This window comes from Phodopus roborovskii, unplaced genomic scaffold (genome assembly GCF_943737965.1).
Source record: "Phodopus roborovskii unplaced genomic scaffold, PHOROB, whole genome shotgun sequence".
Taxonomy (NCBI): Eukaryota; Metazoa; Chordata; class Mammalia; order Rodentia; family Cricetidae; genus Phodopus; species Phodopus roborovskii.
The window spans coordinates 3,636,082-3,657,233 of NW_026126418.1; the positions used below are offsets into that span (position 1 = coordinate 3,636,082).

Consider the following 21,152-nt stretch of genomic DNA (forward strand, 5'->3'; position numbering starts at 1 on the left):
AAACCTTCCCAGCTGCCTCTCTTTGTAATGAAAGCTGTTGGAAATGCTGACGCTGTTGTTGTGGTCTAGCAGGGACAGTCTGGAGTCAGTCCTGGGAAAGGTCAGCAGGAGACCCCCAGGGTACACATCCTGATATGTTAAACCTGCTTCATCCTGGAGCTTCTAGACCAGCAGAAATTTGAGACAACTTCTTTTATAAAAGCAAACACACACACACACACACACACACACACACACACACACACACACACTCACACAATTTTAACCCAACCTCTCCATTCAGTTTTTAGTTTGATTTTCCTAACTAGAGATAAATGAATTGTAGTGTTTGACTTAATTTTCAGAAACTTTTATTTTTAATTTATTTACATGTGTGAATGTTTTGCTTGGATGTGTGTATATTTATCATGCGCATGCCTGTTGCCCACAGTTGTTAGAAAGCATTAGATACCTTGATATTGGGGTTTTGAGTGATTCTTAGTCATCGTGTAGTAGTTCTGTGCACAGTCCTAAGCCCCTGTGCTTACCAAGTTAAGGTGTGTAATATAAGCCACTGGAGTAGGCAGTAGGAGTCATAACACAGAGCACTGTGAGAACTGTGTTAAACCAGAATCTAAATGTGACCCAGTACTATTCCTATTATCATATTCACTTTTCCAAAATGAATGGGTGGTGTCTGTACAACAAACAGCCTAGGAGGATGGGGACAACGTTTTCACACCAAGCCAAGTGCAGCCATGTTTACTGTGCGTTATAAATTAAGGTATCCTAAGCTTCAGCTCTGTTTCCGTAAAGTCACCTACAGCCCCCATGGGAAGGAGGGGTAAGAGACTGCTCATGCCACAAACCCTGGCTGTGCTGAGGTGGGGTAATTTTTAGGAGGTGGGACACAACACAAATTGTGTAATTAGGTTGTGAGGTCATAGGTCTTGGATAGGACTAAAGCTGGCGTCTCCAGCAGTTGAGTTGTTACACATCCTTGGCCTCTTCTGCTTGCCATCAGTTTCTTTTCTGTTTCTCCTCCATGGTAGGACACAGTAAGTTGAGAGTTCACGGGGAAAATAGTTCCCGGATCTTGGACCTCTGGAACTATTAGCTAAACCTCTTTTCTCATAAAACACAGCACCTCGGGCATTTTGTTGCATCAATGCACAGTGGAGTTAGATAGTGGTGCGCTCAACCTTACTTTCTTATCTGTCATCTCTACTTACAAAGTGACCAGCTCTAATTTGGATTTACCCCATCCTTTGGGACTTTGCTGACAGGAGCAAGAAGTAACCAGGCTCTGACAACATAAATTAAAATCTACTCTTTCCCCAACAACGACATAAAACATCATGGTTTATGTCCCAAGAAACAAAAGGAGACAGTTTTCCATGGGGAATGTTTTTACACTGTGTAACAAGAGTCCTCTGCACTTTGCAGCTTGCACAGCCGGATCCTCATTACCAAGGCTTTACCTCTCACTCACTAAGCCAAGGTGATTTTAGGGCCTGTTACTTGAAGCCCTCCAATTTTCACACATGTTTTCAGTAAGGCTGGCCGAAAGTAACAAAAGTAAATGGATATATTGTGGCTTGCACAGATAAGTGGTGTGTTCTTGGAAAATTCCTCCCCCCACCCCCCAAATAAGGCAGTTCCCCAAGGATCCAGGGCTGGGTGCTTTTTAGCTTTGGAGTGCTGTCCTTTGCCTTACAGAATCCATCCTCCATTTGTTACCTTGGGGTTGCAAAATGGATGCCTCACCTCCAGTTCCCATTTACACCCAATGTAAGAAGGAGATGGGGGGATGGTAAGGGTCCTGAAAATAAATCTGCTCCCATTTAATGAACTTTCTAGAGAGCTCCACATAGCAATTTTCCTGTCCATTTATTAACCAGATGTTATATCTACACCCTAGCTGCAAAAACAAAAATAAAAAGGCCAGGAAATGGCATCCTTCTGCTGGATCCATAGTTTGGCTCCTAAATGATGTCCACTCAAGGCCCACATATTCAGCATACTATCACCAAGGTTCATATCTGTTGTAGCACATATGTCATTTTTTTATTGATGAATAATATTCCATTGTGTAAATACATTGCATTTATGTGTCTACCAAATGATGGACATTGGCTACTATGAACACTTTGTCATTTTTTATGAACAATGCAGCTATAAATATGCATGAACATGCATGCCTGAACTTTGGGGTTTTTTATTCTAGTAACTGCACTCAGGGCTTTCTCTCTACCACAAGCTGCCACCTTAGCTGTCATGTTCCAGCTTTTGTGTGAATATATTCTTTTTAGTTCTTTTGGATATATGCCTTCGGGCAGAATCACCATTTCACTTTTTAAAAACTGCCAAACTGTTTTCCAAAACAGCATTCTGCATTTTATAGACTTATCATCAGTGTAGACACCATAGTGTGAGTTACACAGCTTGTGTGCTTTTCTGACCATACATTATACTTCAATACAATGATTTAGAAGTGCATGTTCTGTAACAGGTGAAGGGTTCACACATTCCTATTTTTATTATTATTATTATTATTGTTGTTATTATTATTATTATTATATATTTTGAGATAGGGTTTCTCTGCATAGCTTTGGCTGTCCTGGAACGTGATCTGTAGATCGGGCTGGCCTTGAACTAGCAGAGATTTGCCCACCTGCCTCTGCATTCTGATTAAAGGCATGATGCTGGGATTAAAGGTGTTTGGTGTGGCCCTGTCTAGTAGGCCTCAGGCTCAGATGAGTCAACAGAAGAAGTTGGATTCTGTGTGAGTGCTGGCCCCAGCTCAGGCCACAGCTACCTTAGCATTTATACAGATCTACTCAGCTCCCAGGTCTCCAGTCTGCACCCTTCACCCACCTTCCTCCGAAGTTTTCAGCTTCTTAGACTAAACAGTTCCTGGTTTTCTGAGTTCTCCAACCCGCAGACAGTCACCAGGAGCCTCCCCAGCCTCTGATGGTGCAGGCAGGTCTAATAAATCACCTCCTATAATGACACACGTTTCTTGGTGCTGTTCTGGAGAACCCTGACTAATACCAAGGTTATGGTTGGTGTGGCTCGTATAGGGGCTCAGAATAATAAGGGGTTTTCCTCAAAAAATTAAAAATGACTAGTGTATAAATCTCCTCTTATATTTGCACCATGTACTGCCACTAAGGCTCTTGACAAACAGTGAAGTCGTCCCACTGGGCTATGCATGCCTTTCTAAAATCACTTTAAAAACACAAATGATAAATATGTCTTCTTCAACAGACCCAACAGATTCATAAATGTTTCCAAAGCTGGCTGTGCCACATGAAGTGAACTTGAGGCATCTCCCCCTTGTACTGAGGCTGTTTGGGAGACTGTGCTTTCTGTGGTCAGTGGGTCTGAGATGTCAAGCTCTGAACCCATTCTGTTGTAGCTCACGAGTAATCTGTTTCAGGAAGTCGCCCATCAGCTGAACTCAACACCAGTTGTTTCCCTATAAAGTCGCTGTAATCATATGCTGCCTCACTAGTATAAAACTTAATTATTAGCTGTAAAACTCTGAGATCCCAAAAGGATAGTAGTGTTCTGAATTCAGCATTACATCACAACAGCCAGGGGAGTCCAAGATTCCCACCATAAATGCGCACAATAAAAACCAGCAACATGCACTTACATAAATAAGCCTTTCATTTACAAAATGATGACTTCAGACTTCAAACTTTCCCGAGTCGGTCAAAATTATGTTCCTTTGTGTAAGGCGGAGCCCATGTAATAGCACATGAAAACAAGGTGGAGGTTTATTTCCTCTTACATTCAAACATTACCAGAGAATGGCAGCTGTGGTTGGCACTACATCTTCCTGGTATCGGGACATGAGCTCCATTCCATCTCTCCCTGCTACTGTGACTTTTATCTTCAAGGCCACAGCTAGGTTTTAGTTTTAGTTGGATTGCTGCAGTTCCCACCATCAAATGTTTTATACATCAAAATAGGAAGAAAGACAAAAGCAAAAGAGTCAGCTCTAAAATGTAATATTAAAGATCCCTGGGCCTTCGAGATGACTCAGTGGGCACTGTGCAAGCCATTAAGGACCTGAGTTCAAGCTGTGCCCTAAACTCCACATCCACATGTGCCCACCACCCCCAGGCCCTCACCTAAACACAGACACATCCTCCAAACAGATGGAAGCAGATAGGCCAAAGCCAAGTTTTCCAGAATTTTTAATTAGAATTAAACACGGAAGTAGAGCTAGGGAGATGGTTCAGTGGACAAGAGCAATTTTTCTGCCATGATGAGTACCTGACTTACAGTCCCCAGCATTCGCATAAGCAGTATGCTTGTAATTCAGGAAGTAGAAACGAGAGTTCAGTTTTCAAGGTCAGTTGCAGCTACACAATGAATTTGAGGCCATCCTAGGCTACATGAGACACCCCCCACCTCCAACTCAAAAGCAGACCAACACCCATATTAGCTAGAGAAATGGCTTTGCCTTCCGGAATATTTAAGGTTTTGCTCAACATTCTGTTCCTTCTATTTCAGAGATATGTTTGAGAAAGTCTCAAGGATATGATATAGTAGTGACAGATTGTCATTGTAGTAGCAAATGGTAACTCTTTACTGTTTTGACACACCAGCGACCTCCATTTTATGTCAGGTATTGACTTGGAACCAGCTAATTCCAGTTTCAATGGCCTCTAAACTTTTTCTGAGACATTCAGAATGTCTCCTGCCATATAGTAGATAGCATTTCTTGCACCATTTGTCTAAGTTAAGGGAGATTTTTTTTTGGGGGGGAATCCCTACATGATCAGAAACATTAACTAAATTTCACTCAGTTAAAAACTAAATTTGATAAAAAGTATCATCAAAAATTGTAGAGGATTGAGCTGGCTAGTTTTAAGTCAACTTGACACAAATTAGAGAGAATCTGAGAGAAGGTATGTCGAGGGAATCAAGATTCAATGGACCCAGTATAAGTTAAGTGAGGTTTATTGAGGGAGAATTCACTTACACATGAAACAGATGACCACTATGGATTCCTGTTCCAGGGATGCCAAACTGCCACCCGGATGCTCTCTGAAACCCCACCAGGAAGCAAGAGAGCGAGCTGCGGTCTAGTATCCCAGACCTAGCCTCCCTCCCCTCATCACTTCTGTACTTGTGACTACACCCAAACGGGCATGGTCAGTGCTACAGGTTTGGGTGGGGTGGATATCTCACTACAAGGGAATCCTGATTATGAAAATGCCTCCAAGCCGGGTGTTGGTGGTGTACACCGTTAGTCCCAGCACGAGGGAGGCAGAGGCAGGCAGATCTCTGTGAGTTTGAGGACAGCCTGATCTACAGTGCTAGTTCTAGGACAGGATAGGCTCCAAAGCAATACAGAGAAACCCTGTCTCAAAAAAAAAAAAAAAAGAAAAAAAGAAAAAGAAAAGAAAAGAAAAGAAAAAAGTGCTTCCATAAGATCAGGCTGTTGGCAAGCCTGTGTAAAGCATTTTCTTAATTAGTGATTGATTTGGAAGAGCTCAACTCTGGTGTCACCCTGGGGCTAGTGGTCCTGGGTTCTATAAAAAGCAGGTTGTGCAAGCCAGTAAGCCACAACCCCTCCATGCCCTGTCTATCAGCTTCTGCCTCCAGGTCCCAGCCCTATATGAGCTCCTGTCCTGATTTCCTCCAATGATGGACTATGATCTAGAAGAATAAGCCAAATAAACCCTTTTCTCCCCAACTTACTTTTTTGGTCATGGTGTTTTGTCATAGCAACAGTGGCCCTGACAAGGCAAGGACTCAGTTTATTGATTGGTAAAAGAGCTTGCCTAACATAAATAAAGTCATGGGTTTGACTTCTTCACAGCAAGCATAAACAATAAATAAATTGCATACCTTAGTTTTGTTCTCTCTGGCAGCTCAAACACCTGCAATAGTGCCTGGGACCTAATTATGTTAGAGAGATCAAACATTTTTTAACAAACAAGTAGATATCTAAAGCCTCAAATAATTTTGTCTCTATTCTTTCACTATCTCGCTCTTGAGAAACCCCTGAAGTCACATCCTTTTACTTCCTAAAGTCACAGAATAAAGGTTAGTGGGGGAAAAAAAAGGGGGGGAGGGGAGTAAATTAAAAAGGGGGATTGTTAATACTAAAATATTCAATATGTATGTATTTTTAAAGAAAGATTTTTTTTGGTGAGTTAAAATGAAATATTGAAGAAAAAGGTGGCAACAGTAAAGTTGAAAACAATTAAATCAACAAATTTTCATCAAGAAAAGGGAAAGAAACTGCAAGTAGGATTGAAAAGTATCTCAACTGGCGTGGTAGCACAACCTTTAATCCCAGTACTCGGGAGGCAGAAGCAGGCAGATCTCTGTGAGTTCCAGGACAGTCAGAGCAGTTACACAGAGAAGCCCTGTCTTCAAAAAAAAAAAAAAAAAAAAAAAAAAAAAAAAAGAAAAAGAAAAGAAAGAAAGAAAAAGTATTAATCTCAGAGAAAACGTTACTTTCAAAATACAAAGCAAAGGCTATTGTGATGATGAGCATGAGCAAGGAATGTACTCCAGCTTCCATACCCTGTCTTTGAATTTAACTATTAACTGGTATATCAATATTTTTTACTGGACTGTTGGGAATCTCCCATCTACAATTTTGAGTATTCTAACATCCCGCCCCCACTTCCAACCTCCAACCTCTTCCTCTCCTTTTTCTTCTTCCCCTTCCCTCCCCCTCAGAAATCTGCTCCCCTTTCAACTAGCCTCCCTCCTTTTCTTCCTTGAGAAAGTATCTCCTGCTCATTCTACTTTGCAACCAAGTATTCCAGGAAGATTGCCTTAGTTTCCTTTTCATTGCTATGATAATGCATTGGCCAAAAACAACTTGGGAGAAGGTTTATTTCATCTTACAACTCTCAGGTCATGCCTCATCATTGAGGGAAGTCAGGACAGGAACCCAAGGAAAGGGGCCTGGAGGTAGGGACTAAAGGGGAGGTTTGCTTACTGACTTGTTCCTCATGGCTAGCTCAGTTTGCAGGGCCAGCTCCCCAGGGTGGCACCACCCATAGAAAGCTGGGCCCTCCCACATCAATCATTAATTAAGAAAATATCTGACCAGGCCATTTGATGGGGCATTTTCTCAACTGAGAATATCATGTGCATATTCTCTGATGAGGTCTGTTTTCACTTTTTCAGCCCATTTTTTAATTGCATTTCCCCCTCATTGCTGCATTTTCAACGTTCTTTATATAACTGGCCCTCCATAGCTCCAAGTTCTGCACCCAGATTCAATTAACTGCATAAAATATTCTAGGAAAATATTTGCACTAGTTTCGCAGACTTTCTTATCATTCCCTAGAAAGCACAGTACATAGAGCTTACATTGTATTAGATATTTTTAGTATTCTAGAGATTAACTATACAGAAGGAGATGCAGGGGGAATATTACACGCACTAAGCCATTTTTACATAAGGAGCTTGAGCACCCATAGATTTTGGCATCTTTGGAGGGGAGATCCTGGAGTAAATCTCTAACAGATACCTAATAGGTACTGTAATATTGTGTATTCTGGGAATTCTTATTTGTTAAGTTGGAGCATTCTTTGAAAACTAGTCACCCTCAAGTAACAAGAAACATTGCTTAGCAACTGGATCAGCAAACTGGGTTGAAGCATAAAACAGAGAAAAACAAAAGTTCCAAGGCTTTAAGGATAGGGGCCATCTGGAAGGTTGTCAGAATCAGCTAGAGTTGACTAGGTGTAGCCTCTGGGGCAGAGTTTGACCCGCAGCGGGCGGTCTGGGGACAAATTAGCTCAACCCACCTAAGTTTCCGGGGGTGGGGTGGGGAGGAGGATTTAGGGAGGAGTCCGATCTGAGGTGAGAAAGAGCGCAGAACCCAGAGGTCCGCGGGGAGGAAGTAACGCTACGGGCCCCGCCCACGAGACCGGCCCTATCTGGCTAACCCGGAAGTGGTTTGAGTAACACCGCGCGGCCCCTCTTCCTTTTCCGGTCGGCGTGGTTCTCGAGCGGAGAGCCTTCCGCAGCCGTGCCTTCACCATGAGTGTCCCGGCTTTCATCGACATCAGTGAAGAAGATCAGGTGCGAGCACGCTGCGGGGCCCCGGGGACGGCGCGTGTGGGGGAACCTTCGGGACCGAGGCCGTAAAGCGGGGCGCGCTCTCCTAGCCCGGGTCTCGGTCTCCGCGCGGCCAGTGAGCAGGACGCAGGCCTGGTGAGCGTCTGTACTCGGTCGAAATCCCGGATGGAGACCCAGACCTTGCCGCGCGCGTACTGGGAGCGGTGTCTGTGAAGTTCGCGGGTGGTCGGCAGAAGCAGCCCGCGAAAAGCGACTTTGAGCTTGCGTCTAAAGGCGTGTCTTAAGCGGCCTGTTTTTTATGCGTTGATCGTGTTTCCTGTTCCCACACTCCCAGTTGTCAGCCTCACTCAGTCTGTGCTGTGAGGTGTGTGCACCTGGCGTGCCATCCTGACACTTGAAGTTTACTAGTTGAGGACTACATTTTAGTGTACAGGACAGATTCTGCTCGTAACAGAAGTTTAGTTTCTCAGATGACATTCTTTTGGGTAACCTAAACTATTTTCTGAAGACGTTTGTCGTATTTGTGTTGCGATACCCACTGACACAAACTCGAGGTTTTATATATGAAATTTGAGAACTGAGAGGAAGTTATGCACACAGGGAAAGATGCAGAAGAAATAGGGTTTGATAGCCGTGGGAGTGTGTTACCAATAATTGGCTAATGTTCACTGAAAAGGGTACATACCCTAGGGTGTGAATATTGTCATTTTGTCGTTGGTCATATCTTTTCTTTCTTTTCTTTTTTTTCTTTTTTGGTTTTTTATTTACTTATTGGTTTTCGAGACAGGTTTCCTTTGTGTAGCTTTGGAGCTTTTCCTAGTCCTAGCTCTGTAGTTCTGGCTGTGCTTGAACTCACCGAGTTCCCCATGCCTCTGCCTCCTGAGTGTTGGGGATTAAGGCGGGAGCCACCACGACCAGCAACAATGCCATTTCTTAAGTTATTGATTGGTAATGCATGAATTTCACACTAGTCATTTCTTCCTGGCACACAGTTTGACTGCTTCACCATTATGTCTGATAAAATTCCGTTTGACTGGAAGTGTCTGTCTTTGTTTTCCTTAATTTCTATCCCATAATCCCATAACCACTTGTGGTCAGCAAGAATGATATTAAAAAACAAAACAAACTTGAGCCAGGCAGTGGTGTCTATGCCTTTAATCCCTGTACTTGGGGGACAGAGGCGGGAGGATCTCCCGAGTTCGAGGTCAGCCTGGTCTACAGAGCTAGTTCCAGGACAGGTGGGGCTGTTAACACAGAGAAGGGTTTCACTATGCAGCCTTGGCTGGCCTGGAACTGATGGAGATCCCCCTGCCTCAGTTGCTGACACCACAGTTCTGCTCCTTACCATCTGTGCATTTTTTTTAGTGAAATTCTTATCTCTGCTGCTTCAGTTTTTATTTTATTAGAGTTTTAAAAATCACTAGCAATCATATTTAAAGATCATAATTAGGGAGTAAACCAGAAATTATTTACTTTAGTAATTAGTTGTTTTGATAGGACCAAAAGCTCTGATGACCCTAATCAGATTGATTTCTCTGCAGTCCCTGTCCTTTTTGGTGGAAACCCCTTGGGTTATATAAGAAAGCTTTTGCTTTGAGCAAGATGCAGGTGACAGGAAACTGAAGGTTAATCTTTGTGAAGTGTGTCTGCATGGACTCTGTAGGGGAAGTGAGGGAACCAACACAACCTGAGGTGATTGATTAGCAGGCAGATGGGTTTGATATTTTGTGTTTTGCCCTGAGTCAGTTTTACAAATGAACATAGAGACTTAGCAACCCTATTTGATTCACAGGCAGCTGAACTTCGTGCTTATTTGAAATCAAAAGGAGCTGAGATCTCAGAAGAGAACTCAGAAGGTGGACTTCATGTAGATTTAGCTCAAATTATTGAAGCCTGTGATGTTTGCCTGAAGGAAGATGATAAAGGTTTGTTTTAAGTCTTTCTACAAAATATTTCTTACTAATCATAAGAACTTCTCTATCTTAAGATTTTTCTTGTCAGTTGTATGCTTTGGTTTGAGGTTTTTTAAGATTTCTAAGCAGTTTAAAGGGGAAGGATACAATGTAATCTTTTTTTATATAATTCAGTTTTTTCTGTTAGAACTGTAAATTATGCCATTTTGGGGACACCTTTTAAATATTTGTGTTTCTACAAACACTAGATATTAATGGTTTTAAAATGAACTGAAGAGGTTGGATAGACATCAGTCAAAGAAGGCATTTCAAATAATATATAATTGTTAGGCTGCTCCCCATTTATTGATATACAGCTAGAATTTCTATACTGTTGAGTTCTGAACTCCTTGTTAAAGTTGAGAGAGTAAACTTTGTGTGAAATTAGTATCTATATATAATACTTGAAAATGAATTAGCCAGTTAGAATTTAACAGACTTACATTTCTAAGTACTTCTCTACATAAGCTACAAAGTTTTCTTCAGTTGAGATATGCTGGCCTAAAATCCACCTGGTAATTTCAAGGTGACTGGATATTATGCCAGTCATAAAAATCATAAAATAAATGAACATGTAAATGATCACATACTTTCTGAATGTTGGCTTTGTAATGGTGTTGGTGCAGTGTGAAGTCATGGATGCTATATGCTTACTGTTCTCCCTGAAATCAAGTGTCTTCTTAAACTTTCACAGTACCCAAACTATGTATTTTTAGATTATCTTTGTAATTAAAACACTAGAAATTCGTACTGCACTAGATATCCTGAATGTTGTGTCTCTGCTGATTATGTTCTTGTTGCCTGTGTAGATGTTGAAAGTGTGATGAACAGTGTGGTATCCCTCCTCTTGATCCTGGAACCAGACAAGCAAGAAGCATTGATTGAAAGTCTTTGTGAAAAGTTGGTCAAGTTTCGGGAAGGTGAACGCCCGTCTCTGAGACTACAATTGTAAGTTTAAGAATGGAAGCTGGAGAGGTGGCTCTACAGAGGACCTGAGTTTGGTTCTTTCTCTCATGTCAGGCCGTTCAACTTCCAATAACTCCAACTCTTGGAGATCCAGCACTTCTGACCTCTGCTAGTATGTGTGTGGGCATGTATGCACATGTAAGTGCACATACACACTTTAGAGTAGTAAAAACAAATCTTTTAGAAATAAAACACTCAAAGGGCTGCTTGTATGGCATAAATTGTGATTGTTAAAAGTGGGAATTTTGACTGTCAGCAGCTTTTGTTAGCTTTGTCTTGGGCAGTTTCTTAACTTTACTGTGTCCCAATTCCCTCTTTTGTACTATGAAGTAGTCATTAGGGCCTTCTCAGGTTTGTTGTGAGAGCAGATAACCTCTTTTAATACTTTCCTTGCTTACTTCAGACATTGTTACTTGTTTGTTAACCAGGCTCAGCAACCTTTTCCATGGAATGGATAAGAACACTCCTGTAAGATACACAGTGTACTGCAGCCTCATCAAGGTGGCAGCTTCATGTGGGGCCATCCAGTACATCCCAACTGAGCTGGATCAAGTGAGTGTCTTGTGGAGTGCCTGTTCTGTTGGTAGGAAAATGGAGCTCACTTAGGTTGTAGCTTGTGGCTATAGTTCTTTTGGGACAGGATCTTTGTGTCCTAGGCTGGCCTCAGACTTGCTGTGTAGTTGTGGATGAGCTTGAAATCCTCTTGCCCACTCTGCCTTCTAAGGGTTTTAAACTGAACATGTGCTGCTCAGCTGTGTGAGTAAGTTCTTTCCTTTCCTAAATCTTGTTGTAGGTAAGAAAGTGGATTTCTGACTGGAAGCTCACCACTGAAAAGAAACACACCCTCCTGAGACTACTTTATGAGGCACTCGTGGATTGTAAGAAAAGGTATTCAGAAGTTCTATACTGGTCATCTCCCCAGTTGTTTACGTAGGTGGGGACATTTCTTCAAGACAAGCTGAACCAGTAGTTTTCCTTTGTTCTCCACAGTTATCAGCATTCTATTTCTTAAATTTTAGCTACTAAGTTAAAAGATAATTGCAAAGACTAACTGGGCCAGGGGCTGGAGATAATAGAGCATAATTAGTAAGTGTGTGCATGAGTGAAGCCCTGACTTGCATACCCAGAAATACTTTAAACTAGATGTGGTGGTGTGGGCCTGATCCTGGCAGCGGGTAGTACTCCATGCTGGCCTGCTTGTGACAACATTCTTTCCAGTTGTCAGTAAAGGGGTGAAAGAATGTATTTACTTCCAAGGCCATTTCAGATGGAGTGCCTGCAGACTTTAAGAGGACAGGTATGTATTTTAGTGATCAGGCTGTGGAGTCAGGCCTCTGGAGTTCAGATGTTGAATAGAATAGACTGCTTATTATATCTGTAGCACTTCAAAGTACAAACAGTATTACCACTCCTTACCTCAGATCATTAAGGACATTGCAGATGGGGTTTTAAAGGCTTCATTACTAAGCAAACACTGGTTAGTGTTGAATATGACTATCCTTTCCTGTTATACTTTTCATTTTTAAGTTCTCCTTTAGGAATTGAGTTGATTTTTTTTTTTTTTTTTTCCCCCAACACAGTGGTTTTAGGTGATGGGTGTTTGATTGGCTGTGAGTGTCAGATGCTTGCTGGGGTTGTTAATTCTTCCCTGGAGAATTTCTGTTCATCATTGCTTATTTGACTCTTAGTCTGTTATGCATAGAAAGGAAATAATTGAATTCCAGCACTTTTCTCAGAGAAATCCAGGTAGGTCAGTAACATCTTCTAGGGTTACTGAACATTTCCTGGTCTTAGCCACTGCTGAATACTTTCTCTTTTTAAAAAAAACAAACAAAAAAACCTATGTGTGTGTGTTTTATGTGTAGGAATGTTTTGCCTGCATGTATGTCTGTGTACCATATTCGTGTCTACATTTTAAAGACTGATCCTAGTTAGCTAAACTTTTATGTCCTGTCATTATGTGCATTTTAAATGGAATATTTGATTTTTAATAAAAAGACTTGTTTGGTTGAGTGCTAGATTAAGGTATACTCTAGTTGCTAAAGTTGAAAGAAGTGGCATGCCTGGGATGGAGAATAAGATAATTAACTATGAATAGTCATGGGGTTTCTTAATGCTTTCCTTTGGATTTTTATAATTAGAGCACTGTGTTTAAGATGTTAAGTGCCGCATAACTATGTCTATATTTATCTTTGCACTTAAGGCAAACATAGTTTCTACTGTGCTGCTTAGATTGAATGCAGATAGGAAGGAGGGGGAAATTCTAGAAAGAGAAAGAGGGGAAACCTAGTTTTTCTCTGCTTAACAATAATTTCTGAACTGGCTGAAGATTGACAAATGAAGTAAGAGAGGGCAAAGGTAAATGCTGGATTTGTTTGCTTGATTTTTGGAGGTTCTTGGGTATTCTACCACTGAGCCACATCCCCATTTTATAATAGTAAAAATCGACCATCCACATACTTTTAAGGAAATTTTAAATTGGAAAGCTATTTTAAGCAGTGATTTAAGTACCTGGTGTTGACTTAACAGCCATACTGTCCTAACAACTTACCTTGAGCCTTTATACTTACCTCTTTGCCTGGCAAGTCATCTTGCCCTGCCTTCCACATTAACTTCTTTCACAGTAAAGGGAAATTTTCTATTTTGGGATCTCCACTTACCTGTCATACCTTGAGCAGCCATCTTGGTCACTGTTTTATATATGCATAAGTAAGTATTTGTAGAGGATGAGTGACTAACAAAATTCAAACTATTGAAATGATGCTTTTTATAGTGATGCTGCATCAAAGGTCATGGTGGAATTGCTGGGGAGTTACACAGAAGACAATGCTTCCCAGGCTCGAGTTGATGCCCACAGGTAACTTTGATCTATAGAATTCAGTTCAGCAACTGACAAAGCAGGCCAGAGCTAGTCAGTAGCACATTGAGGAATGATAATGCATGCGAAATAGCCACTTGGTGTGTATTTATTATACAGGCTCATGCTGCTTGTGACTAATAAGCACAGCCAAATAATTAGAACTCATTCTGAGGTCAGTTTCTCTTAATAAAGTATGTAGACAGGGAAAACTTTGGTTACTTGTCAAAATTTAGCCAGTTGCTATGAGGATTTTCATAGCCCTAGATTTAACATAAGAGTGAGGCTGGAATTAAGATTTTTATGAAATTTCCATGTAGGGTCATTACTGTCCATGGACACAGCATGGGTTGGCACACAGATAATGGTGGTAAAGGTCCCTGCTTTGGAGTTAGATTGTCAGTATTTAAACTTTCACCCCAGACCTTAATTTGTATTTCAAGCTGAGTTCCTTGTTTTTCTGAGTATCTTTCATGATCTTTTACATGGTCATGAGAACAGTCTGTGAGGGTGAATGAGACATGACACTGGTGAGCTCTTGCTAACAAAGCAATCCTCAGTAAAAAGATACTGATCTGTTTTAATCCAAATTTGTATCCTCTGTCGTCATATATTGAATTCTTAGTTTACTGAATTAAAATATATCTTTTGATCTGTACAGTAATGAGAGATGAGCTAGGATTTCAAGGTCCAGCTTTCTTTTTTTTTTTTTTGTTCTCTTATCAAGGTGTATTGTTCGGGCACTGAAGGATCCAAATGCCTTTCTTTTTGACCATCTTCTTACGCTAAAGCCAGTCAAATTTTTGGAAGGCGAGCTTATCCATGATGTAAGTCATTTGTCCTTTGTTATGAATAGTGTTCTCTCTGGAGTATTAAATATTAAGGCAGCAGTCCCCTTTGTTTGGATTTCATACAGGATGTTACTGGAGAGATCTTACCCTCTGTTTCGAACAGACTGGTATTAGGATTAGGACTAGATTTATCTATCTACTGAACACTGTTCCTTTACCTTCTTTCTTAGTCTGGACATTTTGAACTCACTAATATACATTTCTTTTTATTACTTAATATTACTTTACTAACCCAAATTAAGATAAAATACATTAATAGCCAGTCTTGGTCCCAACATTTGGGAGGCTAGAGTAAGAGAACCAAAAGTTTAAGACTAGCATGAACTATATATAGCAAGGCATTCTCTTAGAAACAAAAGAGTCTATGTTTGTAGTTGTAAAGATAATTTTTTTGTATTGTTTTCCATTTGTGCTAGGTAGCTTAGAACTCAGTGTACTTCCTGATTGTTTTTGTTTTTTAATGATCTAGATGGGTGGTTGGGCAGTAACCTGGTAAAGGCTTCCACACTAAACATGGAGAATTATTGTTAGAAGTCAGTGCCATAAAGATCTCCTGTATGTATATCCAGCTTCTGTCTTGATACTATTTTGTCTCTTATCTCTATAGCTATTAACCATTTTTGTGAGTGCTAAATTGGCATCATATGTCAAGTTCTATCAGAATAATAAAGACTTCATTGATTCACTTGGTAAGTGTCGGGTTTTGATTGGGTTAGTTTTTGTTTGTTTTGAGGGAAATGAGCACGAGCCATTACATCTGGCATAGAACTACTTTAAAAGCTAGTAAGATTTGATGATGAAAGGCTAATGGTTAAGATTGGTTTTTCTTTTTTAAACAGTATTGTTTGGAATACACGGTGGTGTATAAAAAATAATGTAGTTGCAGAATTATATCAGGTTTCTTTACCCCTTTAATAAATAATATTCCATATATGATTGACTCTACTGCCAAAATGGATGTGTAGTGATATTTGCACACTAATAAAAGCTCAACTATATTTTTAAGACAATATAAGAAATCTGGTTTTATCTCTGGTGCTTTTGTTTTGTTTTGTGTTTTTTAATTAAAATTTTAGTTTCTAATGTATGTGTGCATATCCATAACATGTATAATGTCAGAAGATAACTTTAGGAGTCCATTGTCCTACTGTGTGGGTCCTGGGTGTCAAACTTGGGTTGTTAGCCAAGCCAGCCTTTGAACAGGTTTTAAATGTTCTAAAACTCACAGGTTTTGTTTTTGCTTAAATACTTAAGTTGGCTGAAATAAAGGAACTTTATTTTCCTGGTAGGTTGATTTGTGTTTAATATTAAAAATCAAATGGTTAACCTTATTGGCTATGTGAGATGTAGGTACTGAAGATGACTGTGGAATTTACTTGACTAAACTTATTATGTAGTTTTCTTAACCTTAATTCCAGTCACCTGTACATTCTGTACAGCTATTGGTTTGGGGGAAAGTTGACTTTATTTGAACATAAGGTGTTTGAAAGACACCAAGATTAAATAAATCTATGCGTGTCTGTGTAGAATGGTTTTCCAGGTGCACTAGACCCAGAAAACCACATTCTGTCCCAGTTAATTTGCTTTGTGGCATGAAGCCGTGTGATGGAATGTTAATGTCAGCAACCTCTTTATTTACACACTAAGGCAAAAGGAGTAGTAATTAACACTTTGACACTCCCCCATCGATGTGTAATTGACTGTTTCAAAGGAGCACTGGTTCATAAGCTATTGCATGCATTAAAACTGCGTTTTCTATATTGCAGCATTTTAAGACAAGGGTCAGTGACAATGCAGAAATTGCTCAATGATGCACATTTTTTTATTACTGCATTAAGGTTTTGACATATTAGTAATGAATAAATGTTTCCATAAAATTAGTTTTTTTATAACTTTAAAAATGAAATAAAATGGAGAGTCCTGAGCCTTCCTCTAGGAAGGGAGCCCAGTTCATAAGCCAAAGCACTGCTGCCTTCAGATCTGTAACTCAAGCTTCACTTGCATAATAGTTTACCTTTTCAGAACAGGAGTTCTAAAGGCTGTACGTTTGGTTCCTTGTTTAAAAGTAAGCTATTTAGACAGAAATGCAATTCGTTACAGGAATAATCTTTATTCCTTTGATATATTTGTTTTCATTTACAGTAGGGGCCCTGAACAAGAGCAGCAGTAAACTATTTAAAGGGTATATTTAGAAGCTAGAGAGATGTCTCAGTGAGTAAAGGTATGTGGTGTGCCAGCATGAGAAATAGGGTCAGATCCCAGTACCCATGTCAATGCTGGGTGAAGCATTCTGTCTTACCCCAGTGTTGATCATGCTCAGACAGGCAGATCTCAAAGTCTGCAGATGAGGCAGTCTAGCAGAATGGTCAGATCCAGGTTCAGTGAGAACCTTTTGTCAAAAAAGAAGATGGAGAAGGTATAGTGGAAGACACAGCTTCATTAGCCTGTTCCATAAGCACAGGTACAGGCATCTGTGCATGTAGTTTTCAATCAGACCTTCAGAATTTGAAGTTTTACTATTTTTTCATATTCAGAGGCCTGTGTTTATACACATAGAACTGAGAATATGAAGGGATTTTTGAGAATTTTCTAATACTTATTCTTTGATAGGAACAAATTCCTAACTGCTAATTTATTGTGCCAACTAGAAAACAAATTCCCTAATTTGCCTTTTGTTTTTGAACATCTTCAACTAAAAATTGGCTTTTTTAAAAAACAGATACTTAGGAGTAATGTTATTACATGTTTATGTTGGAAGTTTTATTTATATTATTAGGTATTTATTACAGTGAAAATCAAGTTATAAGTATTCATTCCACAGGTGGCATTAAATTGCCAAAACATTTTTTTTTTTTTTAGATTAACACTGACAACTTGGGCCAATCGTATCATTATCATGTGTCACCCAAATTGCCCTAACATGTCCACATGTAATCTGGTGTTGCCCAGTTGCTACCTTCTTGCTTCAGAAAATTAATCACCATCTTATTTGCATTTGTTAATTAGGGTTAATGTGCACTAATTAATTTTTTGATGCTTGTAGATTACCATTAAACTCAGCAATACTTACTTGTGTACCTCATTCATTTGAGTTATGATGATCATGTTTTTTTGTTGAATCTGTGCCAAATCAGAAGCCTGTATCGCAATTACAGCTAATTAACAGATGATCATGCCCTGTATTAACGAGCTTCCCTAGTCTTCCACTAAGACATGGATGTTTTAACTGACATTTTATCTGTGCGTGCTTAAATAACTTTAACAATAAACTTGAGATAGTTCTATTTTTAAAACTTGTTTTGATAATTCAGTACTGTCAAAACAAGTACATAACACTCTGCTATAGTTCGGCTCAGGACCCGGTTAAAGATTCAAAGAGCTAGCCAGGTGTAGTGGCACACACCTTTATTCTTAGCACTTGGGAGGCAGAGTCAGGCAGAACTCTGAGTTTGAGGCTAGCCTGCTCTGCATAGTGAGTTCCAAGACAGTTAGGGCTGTGTAGAGAGATCTTGTCTCTAAGGGGGCGGGAGTGAGGGGAATCCAAAGAGCTTTACAATTTGTAGATTATTTTGTATTTTTACACTGTTTTATAAATGGGCTGAAATTCTCTGCCTACAATTTTTACTTTGTAACTGTAAATCAGTTATTTGCTCTCTTTTGTTTTTAAAGGAAAAGGAGAAGATAATTCCTTACATTTACTTCTACTTCTTACAATTCTTTGTGATCTGAATAATTAATAGTGTGTATCATTAGAGATTATAGTGCAAATAAATTAATTGTATAATTTTATTCTTTGGCCTTAATAAACATTCGTGTCTGCTAGCGTTACAATTTTAATATTGAGTATATAGGTCTGTAAATGTCAAATGACAAACAAACCTTGATAGTACTGATTTGCAAATAATTAAATCCAGAGGGAAATGGCATATGAAAATATAACCTAATAAGACAGGCATGGTGGCATACACCTTTAATCTCAGCACTCAGGAGGCAGAGGCAGGCAGACCGTTGAGTTCAAGGCCAGCCTGGACTACAAAGTGAGTTCCAGGACAGCCAGGGCTACACAGAGAAACCCTGTCTGGAAAAAAAGGAAGGAAGGAAGAAAATATAAAATGTTTAAGAGTTGTATATGTGTGCACAGTACTCAATACCAAACTCAGTGCCTTATAGTTGTTAGGCAAGCACTACACCATCAAATATACAAAACATGCTCATTAATAGCTCTTTGTTTTAAATAACAGGATTCTTTACTTACTTTCTAGTACTAGTGATGCAGAACCTATTTAAATGAAGAGCTCTTGGTGTACATCAGCTTTAGGTATTTAACTATGAAATGTGCTATATATATATTTTCATCTCCTAAAAATTATAAAAATAAAACTTTTAGAGCCTAAAAAAAGTAGCCCATGCTTAACTTTAGACGTAATTACCTGTATTCTATTATTCATTACTATAAGATAATATAGTTTAGAAAAAAATCAGTACTCTAATGCCAAATATAACTTGTCAGATTTGCTCTCTGTGAGTGCTCACACATAGTGACAACTACATCTTAAGTATGATCATGCAAACCTTTGTGTGGGCACTCAACGGGGTTCACTGTTCTGTTATTCAGGCCTGTTACATGAGCAAAATATGGCAAAAATGAGGCTCCTTACTTTCATGGGAATGGCAGTGGAAAATAAAGAGATTTCTTTCGATACAATGCAACAAGAGCTACAGATTGGAGCTGATGATGTCGAAGCATTTGTTATTGATGGTAAGGCAATAGAACATTCTCATTGCTTTCTAGAATATCTAGATATGGTTCCTAAGATTTTTATCTTGAAAATGAGCATTATGCTAGCAAGGCTGTGTTGTTTGGTGGTAGATATGTTTGTTTAGCAGGTAAGAAATTTATTTGTAGAATGAAAACTCAGTGAATATATAAATTCTGTGGGTTTGGGCTCTTGTTCTGTTATTCAAAATCTCACAGTGTGCTTTGTATGGTGGTTAGAAGCAGGCATGTTTCCTTGGGGATGCTGATGATGCATACTTATAATCCTCTTTGGAGGCTGATGCAGAAGGACAACCACAAGTCAACCAGGGCTATATATAGCTAGACTGTCTCAATGAAAGAACAGAAATTTTAGCCCACACCTTCCTGTAGGACAGGTCTGTGCAAGTTATTTGTAATCATAAGGATTAAACATATTAATGCAATAGAATGACATAATTATTAACGAGGAATATTTTTCCAAGCTTTTTAATTTTGAAAGTTAGAAAGATTGTACAGTTAGTAAAATGTATACAACTGTTGGTTTGGTTTCTGATAATTAAGTTTCAAGTAGTCATCTAAAGAAGTGATATCTTATTTGAAGGCTAATCCTTCCTATAAGTAATTTGCAGAAGAAGAGAATTCTTTGTTTTGACAGGTCAAAACTGGCCCCAGCCGGCCTTAAACTCAAGACAAATTTCCTGTCTCAGCCTTCCAAGGGCTGAGATTATAAGTGTGAGCCACTGTACCTGCTTTTGAACTAGAGTTCCCAATGAAAAATTGTAACACTGTATAGTTTGCTTCAGCCATTTATCAGATATCATAACCTTCTTCCTGATTACATTTTTTGTATTAGATTCAAAGAGCTGATCTTTTAAAATAATGTTCTCTACAAATACATAGTTTTATTCTGGCCAGTTGGTCATACTTTAGCTGTTTTTCCTTAGAAATTGTTTGTATTACCAACATGTAAAAATCTCTTTCAGCTGTAAGAACTAAAATGGTCTACTGCAAAATCGATCAGACCCAGAGAAAGGTAGTTGTCAGGTAAGAACTGTAATTGTTTGCTTCTTTCTGTAGGACAATTTAGTTTGTTCTGATTATTTCACTTAAATGTTTAGAGAACCAAGGTAGTGTCCTTACCAGTTGGCTGTAGTTAAACAGTGGCTGTTTATCATAATTTTTATTAAGTTTCAGACCGAATGTGATTAGCTTATTTAATGAAAGAGTCCTATTTTCCAGCACATTTCATTTAATGGCTAAGCACTGGCTAGAATACTAATGACTGTGTCTGCTTTATAGTTGTTAAAGAGATCAGTATGGTAAAAGAGTGTCTAAAAATAAAATATCTAATTCTAAATTCTTTAACTCTAAAGTGATATTTAAGTTTGATTTGAGGAAGATTCAACTGTGTAATATTTTGAAAGAATACTCAACATTTAAAAGGTTGACTAATACTTTGTTCTTAATTTTTAGTCACAGCACACATCGGACATTTGGAAAACAGCAGTGGCAGCAGCTGTACGACACGCTAAATGCCTGGAAACAAAACTTGAACAAAGTGAAAAATAGCCTTTTGAGTCTTTCAGATACCTGAATTTTTAATGCAGATAATTTTGTTCTTTCCTTGAGGGAAAAAAGTTCTAAGTCAAAGTAAAATGTTATCAACTAAATCTGACTAGTCTGGCCATTTATTTTCTCAGTTTTAAGGAATTTCACAA

At 39.2% G+C, this 21,152-nt stretch overlaps 1 protein-coding gene across 1 annotated transcript; it reads left to right on the forward strand.

Annotated features, from left to right (window-relative positions):
- Positions 1 to 7,896: 7,896 nt before the first annotated feature.
- Eif3m (eukaryotic translation initiation factor 3 subunit M) lies at positions 7,897 to 21,104 on the forward strand. Its single transcript, XM_051184046.1, has 11 exons — positions 7,897 to 8,052; positions 9,842 to 9,974; positions 10,811 to 10,949; positions 11,396 to 11,519; positions 11,761 to 11,855; positions 13,741 to 13,824; positions 14,552 to 14,651; positions 15,283 to 15,364; positions 19,291 to 19,434; positions 20,418 to 20,478; positions 20,908 to 21,104. Exons 1-11 carry the CDS (start codon positions 8,011 to 8,013, stop codon positions 21,026 to 21,028), a joined length of 1,125 nt encoding a protein of 374 aa, XP_051040003.1. The 5' UTR covers positions 7,897 to 8,010; the 3' UTR covers positions 21,029 to 21,104.
- Positions 21,105 to 21,152: the final 48 nt, after the last annotated feature.

Bases quoted from the DNA above. Each gene is read 5' to 3' on its own strand.
- Eif3m (XM_051184046.1), top strand. From the start codon at position 8,011: ATGAGTGTCCCGGCTTTCATCGACATCAGTGAAGAAGATCAG. The intron at 8,053-9,841 runs GTGCGAGCACGC...TTTGATTCACAG, and splicing joins ACATCAGTGAAGAAGATCAG to GCAGCTGAACTTCGTGCTTA. The intron at 19,435-20,417 runs GTAAGGCAATAG...AATCTCTTTCAG, and splicing joins CGAAGCATTTGTTATTGATG to CTGTAAGAACTAAAATGGTC.